The 13,953-nt window shown below is 36.3% G+C and overlaps 1 protein-coding gene across 2 annotated transcripts; it reads left to right on the top strand.

Moving 5' to 3' along the window:
- Positions 1-2,098: 2,098 nt before the first annotated feature.
- LOC104901601 (uncharacterized) lies at positions 2,099-13,857 on the top strand. Of its 2 annotated transcripts, XR_791221.4 has the most exons (7): positions 2,099-2,482; positions 3,989-4,199; positions 6,883-11,751; positions 12,991-13,078; positions 13,193-13,233; positions 13,308-13,387; positions 13,514-13,857. XR_791221.4 is itself a non-coding variant. In XM_010689196.4 (6 exons), exons 1-6 carry the CDS (start codon positions 2,258-2,260, stop codon positions 13,316-13,318), a joined length of 5,445 nt encoding a protein of 1,814 aa, XP_010687498.1. In that variant the 5' UTR covers positions 2,099-2,257; the 3' UTR covers positions 13,319-13,857. The 2 variants fall into 2 exon arrangements, 1 of the variants encoding a protein (XP_010687498.1); XM_010689196.4 differs by having other exon boundaries at positions 13,308-13,857.
- The last annotated feature ends 96 nt before the right edge of the window (positions 13,858-13,953 follow it).

The following is a 13,953-nucleotide window of genomic DNA, read 5'->3' as shown; positions in this document are numbered from 1 at the left end:
CGCAACCTTACTAAGTGAAGGGCTGCGCTTTTCCTAAAAGCGCAGCCCTTCTATTATGTAGGGCTGTGCTTTTGTACAAAAGCGCAGCCCTTCACTAGTAGGGCTGCGCTTTTATCAAAAGCGCAGCCCTTCCTTTTTTTTTCCCCTAGTGTGTTTAAAGTTGCAGTTTGTTCCTCACACTGAAGTGAGTGCAAGGTCAAAACCTGCATTTAGACAACTAAGGTCAGCAGCTGTTTACTCAGATTTTGAAAGAGATCAGACTGTTTACTCCTTCAATCAAGACTATAATTGCTCACAACCTGATGTTGGGTCTAATAATCCACAAACAATTACCAGCCAAACACCACAAGATATAGCCGGGGCTAAAAAAAGGCAAAACAACTTAAACTAAGTAAGTTCATTGCAATTATGTTTTTAAATTTCGTTATATAGTTTAATTCATTACAACACATTCCATGTCATAACTAAATAATTAAGAACATAAGCAACAACAATTAAAGTGAAGAGTGTTAGAAAAAACCATCTAAGATAATTTTTGGACCCTCCATGATGTTCCATTTTGAACATCACCTTCTCTGCAGCCATCTTTCTTGCAATTTGAAGTCTGTCACCATTAATTTTTCTTAAATTCCTCACCTCATTCTTCAGTTATGTGTTCTCCTCCATCAAATTTAAAATTACATCCCTCTACCACTCTGTAGAGTCTTCAACATCAACCCATCTGTAAAACTTGCATCCCTTGGTGTTGGCTTCAGGATCATAATCAGGGCATGCTAGAAATCTTATGCCAGAATTGTCTTTAGTCCATGACCTAGTCTTGGACATTATGAATCCATAGTAATAATGCTTTGGGGTTGGGAATGTCCTATTCCTTTACATTTTCCTGAATTTTTTTTTTCACAAATAAAAGATCTTTTGGAAAAAATTAATTTTTTTTAGAAAAAAAAATTGCTGGAAAATTAACATTAACAAGTTCGAAATTTTCCACTGCAGTTGGGACTTGGAACTATCTATACAAATATATTAAAAGGCGTGCGAAAACAAGAAACTGTGCCACGTGGCGCTCTCCCTAAGGAGTTTTAGTTTATGTAATCCATGTACACTAAAAAAATTAAGAAATTGCATAGTATAGGGTTTGATCCCGAGACCTCAAGTACATATACTAAAGTTCTAACCACTAGGCTAAGTTATATTTAGTGTTATTATTGTAAAGTAAATGCAACAGTTTGATTGTCATACTCGGCAATCGGCAGTGCACGATATTGGCTGTTAATATCTTTAATAATCTATCAACAAAAATTATAAAAAGTTTATATGTTGAAAAAAATTAAGAAATTGCATAGTATAGGGTTTGATCCCGAGACCTCAAGTACATATACTAAAGTTCTAACTACTAGGCTAAGTTATATTTAGTCTTATTATTGTAAAGTATTATATTAATAAATGAAATTTTTTCTTGCCCGGGAAGTTATATTTAGTGTTATTATTGTAAAGTATTATATTAATAAATGAAATTTTTTCTTACCCGGGGCATAGCCCGGGCCTAATAACTAGTTGAATTTTTAAAAGAAGCTTAATTGGAGAAGGAGAATGGGCGTTAATTGGAGAAGGAGAGAGAAAAAACACATTTTTTTCGAGCCATAAATAACCGATAGGAATTAAATATCTTTCCTATTAAGTATAACTGTCAGTCTCGTTTTTTGGATGGCACAAATTTTCTAAATACTTCCTCTGTTTTTTTTAGATGTTACACTTTTCAAATCACGGACTCCTAGGTAATTTTTGGAGAGGAGAGAGATAGAGAGAATGAAAAACAAAAGGGTCTCATGTCAACATGTGAGAGGAGAGAGATAGAGAGAAGTTATTACCCAAAATAAAAGTGTAACATCTAATTTAAAATTTCTCAAAATAGAAAGTGTAACATCTAAAAAAACGGAGGAAGTATAAAATTTCAAGTTAACAAAAAAGTGAGCATAGTTATACTTTGGATGAACAAACTCCAAAAGTTGAAACTCGGATGAATAAACTGAAATTTTATTCAAAGTTCAAAAAGTATAATTAAATCTCCTACCGTCCTACCCTGCATGTGTTGAATACATCAGTACAAACCGTCATTTCAACTCTCCGAATTGTCAAATCCTACACAAACCTATTCTTTTTTCTTCTCCCCTGTTCTCCAAACACAACTCACCTCCCTTTATTAGTTTTATATGATTCAGCTCTGTAGTTGATCACACAAAGAAGAATCACGCACATCATGCAAACAAGCAAAACAGGGAAGATGAGTAATAAGCTCATCAACCCAGATGATGCAGTTGCAGAAGCAGCTGCAAGAGCTCACATTGAAGAAATCAGGAAGAATAAATTCTCAATTGGGTCAAAAACGCCTAACCCACTTACGCAAGATTTACATCATGCTGTTACTTGCCTCTCTGCTGAACTTTACACTAAACACGTCCATTTTCTTATGGAACTCATACAGGTAATTCTTTGTTTCTTTTTTTTTTTTAACAAAGATGCTTCCTTTTTCATCAATTTGTATTTTTTACGTGTTTTTTCTAACATGCAATTTCATTTATTCATGTTTGAAGAAATATAATTTGCAGTTATATATCCTTTGATAACATGCTTTGTGTTTTCTTGCATAGATATTGCTGTATGTGGGAGAGGGTTTTGATGGTTGAGTTCAATTATATAATAGTTTAGTAGATTTGGTTGGCAATTTAGGACCAAGTTTTTGTTCATTTGATGTTTTGATCTATGATGTGATAAATTAATTAGGGTTTTCTCTAAATTATGTTTTTGAAGCCATATAAAGTTACTTTTGTTAAACTCACATTCTTGGTACTTGGTAGTGACTAGTGTGTTACAATTTTTGGCACCTACTTCTTTCTCTAGTTCTTTTTATACTACTATATCAGTATATTGTTGTGCATGACCTTATTTAGTGTTCTTTTACAAAAATAAAAATTGTGTGCATTTTTCCAAAGTGAAGTGTACAAGTCCCTCTGCATGTCCTTAGTTAAATTAGTAAAGAGGATTTTTCTGATTGTGAATATTGAATGGAGAAACAGGGAAATGAGAGGGATGAATGGAGTAGAAGTCTACAATTTTTGATTTACTGACATTTCCTTATATTTTTCTAATGTATAGATTTCTGTTTTTGGAAAAATTGAAATGAATAATTTCTACTTTCACTCATGCTCTCAACTCAAGTCTCATAGTAATTTCAATTATTCATGAATAATCCCAAGTTTTGAGGGATCTTCTTGTAACAATCCAAACTGTAACTTTTCTTGTGTGCCTTTGCTAATCTATTATTGGTCTATACCGTATAGAAAATTAATAGTTCGGATTACCTTGAGAAAATACTAGCAAACAGGATTAGGATGAATGGAGATTATCCATGTCCATTTTTCATTTTACTTTTTCTTAATCTAGACTTTTGAAGAAACCTTATCTTTATGTAGATGTAAGTGTCTTTTTAGGGTTGTTCGACGGGGTCCCAAAATTACTACTTCATGTGTTTTTTCTTATTGCACCATTTCTTTTTTACACTATTGATCAACCAACTTTGTTAAGCTATCCAGCATCATCATATAAGAAGAAAAACATTAGCCAAATAGAGTCTTCTTAGATTCGTCTCAATGCAAGGATTCCAAATATCTAATATTTAAATTTCTAACTTATACGCAATTAGAGATATGACGTTATGAGAAGCATCTCGACAATCTGAAAAACGAAATGGTGCAATTAAATGGAAAACAGAGGAAGTATTAACTAAGAAAATAATACTATCATGTAGGACTTTTTGTTTAAAATGGTTGTAATTTGTAGTTTCAACATCAACTTTCTCTAGTATTTACTAATATGGAGTATATGTATAAAGCAAATAGAGAGTGTTGCACCCACTTAGGAGTAGTTTAGAAGTCATGTTTTCTAATGATTGACACTTTCTGTGTGTCTGGGTGTTCTTTTACTGTTGCAGAATGCGGAGGACAATCAATATGAAGATAGTGTGCAACCCACCCTCGAATTTGCACTCACAACCCAAGATATTACTGGCTGTGGAGCTCAAGAGACCCTTTTAGTTTTCAACAATGAGGTGGGCTTTTCAAGGCAAAACATGGAGTCCATCTGTAGTGTGGGCAGATCCACCAAGAAAGGCAGGAGAAGCAAGGGATTCATTGGTGAAAAAGGTGACAAAAATAACATGAAAACTTTTTATTTCAATTTTTCTTCATGGAGGACTTCTAGTTATTCAGTCTATGAACTTTGGAAGTATCTTGATGCTGGAAACTCACTTGATTATTTATGCATTACGGCTCGTAATTAATGTGGTTTGCATTCGGGGCTATGCAAATCAGATACCATTATATATATTCTCACGTATCTAAACGGCCTATATCACGTATTCTCATGTACCTAACGGCCTGTATTAGGAATATCTTTATTCTTCCGCAATATTCCTAATAGCCTAACACTATAAATAACAAATTTTGAGATAACGGAACATGAAAATATAAAATCTTCAATGTTTATTTGGTTATTGTCCAAATGTGCATACGAAAGCTTTAGAAAGAGACACCACTCTTAAAATCAAATACTATGTATTTACAGGAAACGAAATGAAGAGTCAATAGAGAACCTGTATACCAACCTATATGGTATACATGTGATGATGCATGATGATATTATATTCAATTAGTCAAGGGTAAGGTATGGTTTGTGTAATGAACTGGATATTTGGGACAGTAAAATCAAAGAAGATGAAGATGATTTTGATTGATAATAATGGAAATAATAGAAAATAAAGATAGATTATCAAGTTTTCGAGTGACTTGACCCACTTCCAAAGCTAACAACTAAAATGAACTCTCCAATATTTTCTTGATGCCTTTTTCCTTCCCTAATATCCTCTATTTATAGTCTAACTTGCCTTATTCCCCTAGCTCACATATTAACTAGAGTACATTACTAAAATACCCCTGCCCACCTAGGCTAGTTTATTACAGTTTGTAATGAATAAATTTTAGGCTAAAATGCTCTCTACATCTACGTGTATTACTATCTGTAATGCTAAGCTAGCTTTTGAGGTCTGTTTGACTTGTAGAGGCAAAATTCAAAAACAAAAGATTTTTAAAAAAAGTGGAAGAGGTGCATGTTTATGGTCACTCAATCAGAAAAGATGCAGGTTTATGGGGTAACTCCTAGTTGGGTTGGCGAAATGGATCTTCTACGAACTGGAGTTTCAGTTCTTACTTCTCTTACTTTGAGACTTTCTGATGAATGATGGACCTTAATATTCATCCAATATTGACTTGACCATCTTAGAAGCTTTTATTTTCATTCAATATTCCAAATCTGGTGCTATAATAGAAGATATTTATTTCTTTTCCAATCGTATCATTTGTAAAACTAATTCCGTTACGATTGCGGGAGGGTGTTGAGTCGATAGAATGTCATATATGATAATTTTATGATAATAGAAGTCTAGTGTTAGGACTTAGGAGATAGGATTAAAGTTAATAAGATAGAATTAGGAGATATAGTTTATTTATTGTACAACTACGAGTCTAGTTGGATAGATTTTATGAGTTAGTATTAAGTGTTTAGTAGGGTTTCCTACCTTGTATAAATATGTGATTGATTAATGACAAAAAGGTGTGACCAATATTGAGATTGGTGTGGGTTTCCAGAGAGAAATTTAACTAATCAATGTTTTTTTTCCCATTCCTAAAGCAATTGTATTCATCTGATGCTATGAATATATATACATATATGAATGTCTGGATGCCTTGAATCCAGGCTTAGGCCTAGCTGATAAACTCCCTGAAAGTAAAACTATCCGCGCACTGCATTATGAATTCTTCAAGATCCAATAACTTGTTATTACGTCTACCTCTAGGATGTTAGCTAACACATTGGTAGTAAACCACGTAAACTCTGTGTTTTGTTCTTGATTATTTGGTTTCATTCTCGCATCTGTTATTGTTTTGGTTGAAATACCTCAAAAGTTACATACATTATATTATCTTGGTGTTGTTTATCACTTGCATAGTCAGCATGGATTTGGTTTTCATGTGGCTCCATATTTGCTGTCTTTCTCACAGATGCAAGTATATGAAGAGTTTTATGATGTTTGTTGCCTAACCTAATGTAGATTAGGGTTTCTATTGCTAGCTATAAATATTCCTTTACGTCTTCATCATGAATTGTATTAGCATTCACCTAAGTACCCCTATACACATCATTTCCCTATGGTATGGCTCCCTTGTAAGAGCTGGCCTCTTTATGAGATTTGGACATTATTTTGAATTTGCGTACTGCCTCTCACGTTAAAAGAATAACTGGCCTGTCGTTCTTTGTGTGTTCTTCCACCTCCATTTGGAGATTTTTCCCATGCTATTCTTGTTGAATTGCTTTGTAATATTCTTATTATGTTCATCGTGACTGATTTTGCTTCCATTGAAGTCTTATCATGCTAGATAAGGTTCTCAAATTCTCAACATATGCATGATTTCCATCCCTTCAATTCCTGCCCAACCCTGTATACATCTAGTCATACACAAGGCTACAACTCCTTCCTAGATGTTTTTGCACATGTATGCACATGTACAGGGCAAATATGAGTCAGCTCTTGTTTGATTGTTTATAGTTAGATGGCCAAGCCTTGGTATTTTCTTTGTGGAATATATGTCCACATTATTGCTTGATGACATACTACACTTATTTGATACACCTGATCTTTGGAAGGACAGATATATAAGTATGCCAGAATTAGATTTATATTTGGTTTATCTTGGCACTTACTTTTTACCGTGTTTTCAGTCAAATTATCCATTGTGGCATAACCTGATATCAGGCTGATCTTTACTACAGGAATTGGGTTCAAAAGTGTTTTTTTGGTGAGTAAACTACCTCACATTGTTAGCAGTGGTTACAAGGTAAAATTTAGTGAAGAACCAGACAAGGACTGTGGTATTGGATACATAGTCCCTGAATGGATTTCTGATGAATCGTTGGTCTCGAAGATACAAATTGTGTATGGATCAAACATCATACCTACAACAACAATTCTCCTCCCGTTGAAGACTGATAAAGTGAATCCTGTTAAAATGGAATTGTCCTCGCTTCACCCTGAGCTACTTCTATTTTTGTCAAAATTGAGAAGATTGTATGTCCATGAGAACAGTAGTGGCCCAAAGAACGCAAACAGTGTGACTGCAATATCAATTGTCAGTGAAACTAATCATGTCCACTCAAGAGATAAAGCTGCAGACTCACGTGTCATTCATCTGTCAGTGAAGGAAAAGGCAGATGCTCCTGATGAGAAGTGCCAGTATTACTTGTGGAGACAAGCATTTCCAGTGACACCTGAAGCTAAAGTCAGTGGAAGAGCAGATGTTGATGAATGGATTTTGTCGCTTGCCTTTCCATTTGGCAAAAGGCTAAAAAGAGGGACCTCTACCGTCGGTGTCTTTGCTTTCCTCCCAACTTCTATGGCAACCAACTTTCCATTTGTCATTCAGGCTGATTTCATCCTGGCTTCTTCGCGAGAGTCTATTGTGTTTGATAGTACATGGAACAAGGGAATTCTTGATTGTGTACCTGTAGCGTTTGTCAATGCTTTTACTTCTTGTGTCAAACAAGGCTCACCTTTATTTACTGTTGCACAGGCCTTTATGTTCTTGCCATCCCAAGCTTGTCCTTTTCCAGAGCTCAATAAAACTAGAGAAACAATCCGGAAGAAGCTTTGTGATGCTGCAATTGTGCCTTGTGAAACGTTCAACAGTCAAAAAACTTTTTGTAAGCCTAGTTTAGCAGTTAGAATTCACTCTCGTTTCTGGGAGATACTGCTTAAGATGAAGAAAAAAGGGGTCTCTTTGTCAGGCATTTCTACCATTGGAGAGTATTTAGTGCATTCTTCTTTAGATCAAGATAAGTATGGACCGAGTCTAGACTTTCTTGGTGTCCATGAACAACTTAAGTGGTATGGAAAATGCTTTGATGCTTGTAATCTTATCTCCCAGGCTTCTGATGACATGTATATTGATCTCCTGTACTTCATTAGTAATCACTTATTTTACCATATCCCAAAAAGTTGCCCTATCTTAAAGCTCATCAATGAGAAGGGTGAGATTGAATGTTGTAGTGCTCTTGATGAATCAAAAGAGGGATTCGAGATTCGATACTGTGTAGAGCCGAAACTTCATGCCTGGCTTCAGAAATGGAATCTTCAGTTTGGCTGCCCCAACTCCATCTATTTCTTACCAAATGCCATTCAGGTTTCTCTGACAAGGCACCCAAAGTGTAAAAAAGTTTCAACCTGGCTGTTGTCCTATGCAGGTGTAAGAGCTTGCTCTGTATTTGAATATAGCTCAAAGCTTTGTAATTACATATCACATGAAGGAAAGTTAGATAACGTGGTTATGTTGTCTCACTTTCTCTATCACTGTAAACTTAAGAGTTTCTTAATGGACTCTGAAATGTCATCAATCTTCCAATTGATGCCTATCATTGATGGCTCTGGCACTGTAAGAGTGCAAAGAACTGAAACGCTTGTCATGGCATCTGGAAGTAAGTGGGTTAAGTTATTTGGACCAAGTAATCCGTTTATACAAGAAAATTTTGTTGACATATCGGAAACTTATGCTGCAAATGGTGAGTTTGCTGGAGAAAATACTCCTGATAAGTTGCTTCTCAGCTTTCTGATATTGCATGGCAGAGCACGAGATTTGCCTGAGATATCACTCCCAAATTTGCCTCTTCAAGTAGCATCTTCACAAATGACCAGCGAACAGGCTTTCTTGCTGCTGGACTGGATCAGGTTTCACAGAACCAGGGGTACAAACATGCCAGAAAGGTTTATCGAGAGCATCCGTTCTGGCAAGTGGATGAAGACAAAAACTGGAGTCAATTGTCCAAGCAACTGCACAATCCCAAATCAAAACGGAAAGGAACTATTTGAACTAATGAAGGACGTTGTTAGTGGTTTTGCCATCGTGGACGAGGATTTTTATGATGATCAGATTGGTTTATATATAGATGAGCTGAAATTTCTTGGTGTTCAATGTGGTGTAGATGGTGTGCAGAATATTGTCATGGATCGATTCAAGCTTCTGGCTTCTTCAACAATGGAAAGAGAGAGAGCATTATCTCTTCTTTTATTCATCGGCTTCTTGAAAGAAAGGAAAATGCTAGATGAGCAATGGTTATACACTATGAGTCATGCAAGATGGCTGAAGACTTGTAAATGTTATGCTGCTCCTAGGAATGCTGTGTTTTTCAAATCAGAAACAGAAGCTGAAGCTGCAAATGTGGTAACAAGTCTGCAAGTTGTTGATGTGAAGTTCTATGGAGGTAAACTTTATTGCTTTCTGGATGAACTTAGGCTCCTAGGTCTCCAATCTGAATTGGAGGTATATTCACTGGCCATGGAGAAGTTTACTTTTCCAGCAAATCCTTTATGCCTGACTTCCAATTGTGGCCTCTTCATACTTAATTGCATAAGAAATACAAAGTCTTCAGCTACATCCTTCATGGAGAAGGTATGTGGTACTCCATGGTTTAAAACAAGCACCGGCTTTAAATGCCCCTCAGCCACGATCCTTCATAAACCCGATTGGGCCTGTTTGCTGAAGATCGTCAGTGTTCCAATAATAGATGAGGCTTTCTATGGGAATGAAATTCGAATGTATATGGATGAACTTAAAGCTATTGGAGTTGCTATTGAACTTGGAGATGTGTTGAAGATACTAGTCAATGAATTGAAGACCCTCTTGTCCTTACCAGTTGCATCGGATCATTTGATAAGACTGCTGCATTGTATTACAGAGTTGAAGAAAGAAACCCCTTCAATGTTAGCTGATTTGTGTGAATGTTTAAGCAAGGAGGAAATACTGAGAACTCGTCATGGACACAAAAAGCCGGGAGAATCAATTCTTTTCAATTCGAAGTGGGCGTGTATTTCATTGTTTGTGGATCTTCCTCTCATTGATGATTCTTACTATGGGATCGAGATATATGGTCTGAGAGATGAACTGAAGATGTTGGGTACATTGAGTAGCTTGGAAGAAGGTGCTATATATGTTGCTAGAGGGCTCACCAAGCCAGTTGATCAAGGACTTATGACAGCTGAAGGCACACTTTTCTTGCTACAATGCTTGAAAATATTGATGGTTGATGAGAAAGCTCATCCTTTTCTCAACACATTCATTGATAATATGATGAAAAGTGAGCTCCTTATGACAAGCCGTGGGTATAAATTGCCGAATGATTGTATCCTTTTTCACAGTGCTTGGAAGGAGATGCTTGAGCTGACAGATGCTACTTTCATTGATGATAGATACTATGGAACTGATATGTCTATTTTTATCCATCAACTGAAAAAAATTGGTGTTAAGGTTGATATTGAGGAGGTCTGCTCGGCTCTTTCAATCTCCCTTCCCTTGATTTCTGAAACTCCTACCATAAAACGAATATATTGTTTTCTCAAGGAATTCAATTGGAAACCTATTTCATCAGAATCTACCAATTTACAGGTCTGGATTCCTACTAAAGATTCATCCAGCGACGGAATGTGGGTTGACTCCAAGCTCTGTGTCCTTCACGACAAGGCCCATCATTTTGCTCCTATACTATATTGTTTGGAATCATATTATGATAGAGAGTTGCTCCCTTTCTTGAGCAATGCTTTTCATGTCATAGAATATCCTTCAATATGTCACTTCTTGCAAATATGGAGCCTATGGGAGTCCAGGGAGACCCATGAAATCTTGGAAGCTGAATGTTGTTTCTTTTGGGGTTATATTCTCAAAAACTGGAATCAGGAGATGGAGGATACTCTTAAGAGCAAGTTGACCAAGGTACCTGCATCATTGCCAAATGGGAGTATTCTTCTAGTGATCAAAGATAATGTGTTTGTTGCTGATAATCTATGGCTGAAAAAGATGTTTCTGGAATCTGAAGATTCGCCTTTATTTGTGTGGCAATCTAAGAGTAATGTGTTCTCTACTGTTTCCCCATCAAGATTATGTGCAGTCTACTGTGCTCTTGGAGTGAAGAAACTTTCAGACTCTGTGAAATGTAGTGTGAAGATTATGCCATCTTTAGATCGACCTAGTAAAGATGATCTGAAGAACAAGCTCATCGTGAAAGGTCTTCTAAAAATAATATTGGGTTTCCTTGCCTGCAGGATTCACATGCCCACCAAGCAGAGGCACGAACTGGTGAATTCCTTGCTCAGCCTATCTGTTCTTGAGAATGATGAGAACATACGAGTCTCGTATAAATTGCTCCTGAAAGACGAGAGATGTCTTGAGAGAGAAGTGGTGAAGTTGGTTCACTGGGACAAGAGAAACCAACTGTTATTCATCGACGGGGCATTTATTAAATATAAGAAGGCTAGTGCAGAGTTTGTCAATATCTTTGCTGCAGAAATCGCTGCAGGCTTACTGCAAGAGGACATAACTTCTGTTGTTAATGACCTGCGGAATCTGATCCAGATGGGTTTTCTGTTTGAGTTTCAAGAGCACTCAGTTCAATTTATGCTTACCATAGAGAATATTGAGGTTTTAGTGGAAGATGAGGAGTTTCTTGCTGCTGCATTTCCTGTTGCTAGAGGTTCATCTGCTTCAGGTATTAGGAAACGGGCTTCTACTCAGAGGGAGGTATTGGCTCCTTTGACACCAAGTATTTCCAAACAAGTAAAGAGAAGAAGATCAAATTTAGACAAGATAGCTCCCATAGGTATGTGAAACCTCCATTGTTCCAATATTTAATAATTCAATGGTGTTTGGCTGATCTCATTCACCAGCTAGGTCCTTTAAAATATTGTACCACCTTTTTTTTTGGGGGGGGGGGGAAGGGGTTTAGGAGGAAGCATTGGTCTTTATTTGTGATTGGCCACAAATCCCGTAACAGTTATTAAATTACTTTTTCGAACAAAGAAGGGGTTTAGGAGGAAGCATTGGTCTTTATCTGTGATTGGCCACAAATCCCGTAACAGTTATTAAATTACTTTTTCGAACAAAGATAATATAAAATTTTAAAAAATCTGGACTTTTGCACTGTAGAAGTTTTCGGTTTAATTTGTCTGTGCATACTGCATAGGTTGTACCATAGTATTATGGAAATGTATGAATGTTTGTAGTGGTCCTTGTGATTTGGTAGACTAGAAGGTTTGTGGTGGTGCTAGAACATGCTATGGTAGCACTCTTGGTTGGTCATCTCACATGATAATTAATGATATTATATCTTGTTTTGGTGGAACTAGGAAGCGTCTCGTAATACTAGATTATACATTGCTGGTACTAAAAATGTTTTGGTGGTCATAAAATGCATCGGTATTACAATATTTATCACACCTGGGTGTACCATGAGCATGGTACACCAAAGGCTATTCATTTGCACATTTGCTCATTTGGAACTCTCACTATCTCATTTTAAGGTCTCAAATGAGCAAATAATAGCTGGGTCTATGATGGACGCCCTCCATTGGTAGTACGATATGTTGGTTTTTGAGGGCTCTGAAATCCTATGGTGGTACAAGCTAGCTTATGTTCTGGTAGAACTAGGATTATCTGGATAGCATTAAGAAGTCTTATGCTACATAGAATCAACCCCATTTGGGGGGGGGGGGGTTGAAGTTTGCAGGGCTTACCGAGCTGGGATTTGTGCCTGATTTGGTGCACACCACCCGTAAGTTTGGTGCACATACCTAAAGTTATGCTACTTTCATGCACTAGATGCCGTAAACTACTATTGTAGTTATCAGCACGCGAAATGTTAATTGTATATAATTTCCTGTAATTAGATTCTTCTTTCCTATTTTCTTCTTAATTTTGGAAGTAAGACTCTGCACTTACTAACTACATATAAATGTAGGAAAGGAAAAAGGTTTTTTTTAAAAATGAGAAAGACACTTTCTTTTCGTAATTTCGATTTACGAACCATCTAAATTAATGAACTTCTTTTTTGTATTGTCAGGTACAAAGAAAGGCAAATCAGAATCCAATTCATTGCCCCCTGTAAGAAAAATAATAATAAAAAAGACTCCAATTTCAAGAAAGGTCAAGTAAGTGTATACTAATACTATTTCATTTTATCATATTAATTATAATATCATTTTCAAGTTGTGTGACATTCAACCATTCTTGTTTTCCTCCATCATCGTTTCCTTCGCTGGCAGGCTGTCATCTAAGATAAAAGTGGAAGCTGAAGAACCTATTGGTAATTCAACTTTTCTTCTATATACCAGTATTAACAGTTATATAACTATAAGCTCAATATTTCCTGTATTATAGGTAAGCCGTGAATGTGAAAGATCATCCTTTTTTTGGGAGTTATAATGGACGTGGAGTGTGATGGCCTCCATCAGAGTAAGGTGTGATGCTTAACAACTCTCATTCGACTTTCTGCAAGGGATAAAATCTCATGCAACTTATTTTGTTTCGGCGCGAGAACTTAGTTTACTTATTCTTCCATCCGAATTGTCATGTTGTTATTGTAGTGAACTTAGGAATACACTAATCCGTCATCGATCAGCTAGCTTTTGTAATGCCAATTTGCAAGCGACTTGTGAAGCAGTTTTTGCGACTTGTAGAAGATCTGACAGTAGAGCATTTGGCATGTCTTCGAGCATCAAGAGACTCACGGTCATGTTCTCTTCAGTTTCTGTTTGATAGTAGTTCTTTTGGAGGTCTGAATGTATGTAAAACAAAATTCCATGGTGATAGTGGACTCATTTAATTCTAGTGTAACATTGTGTTTTGGACAAATTTTACCAAGGCATCAATTTGCCTATGAAAAGAGGCCATTGATCTTAGTAACTCAATTGAAGTATAAAATTGTTTATTCTTTTACCAGAGTAGAATACATAACAGAAGACGAAAAATGACATTAGAAGAAAAAGAGAAGGATATTGGACATCCTCGTTTTGCAAATGAGAAT

The sequence above is a fragment of the Beta vulgaris genome, chromosome 1 (genome assembly GCF_026745355.1).
Source record: "Beta vulgaris subsp. vulgaris cultivar EL10 chromosome 1, EL10.2, whole genome shotgun sequence".
In the NCBI taxonomy this organism is placed as follows: domain Eukaryota; kingdom Viridiplantae; phylum Streptophyta; class Magnoliopsida; order Caryophyllales; family Amaranthaceae; genus Beta; species Beta vulgaris.
This window is presented reverse-complemented; position numbering and strand designations above follow the sequence as displayed.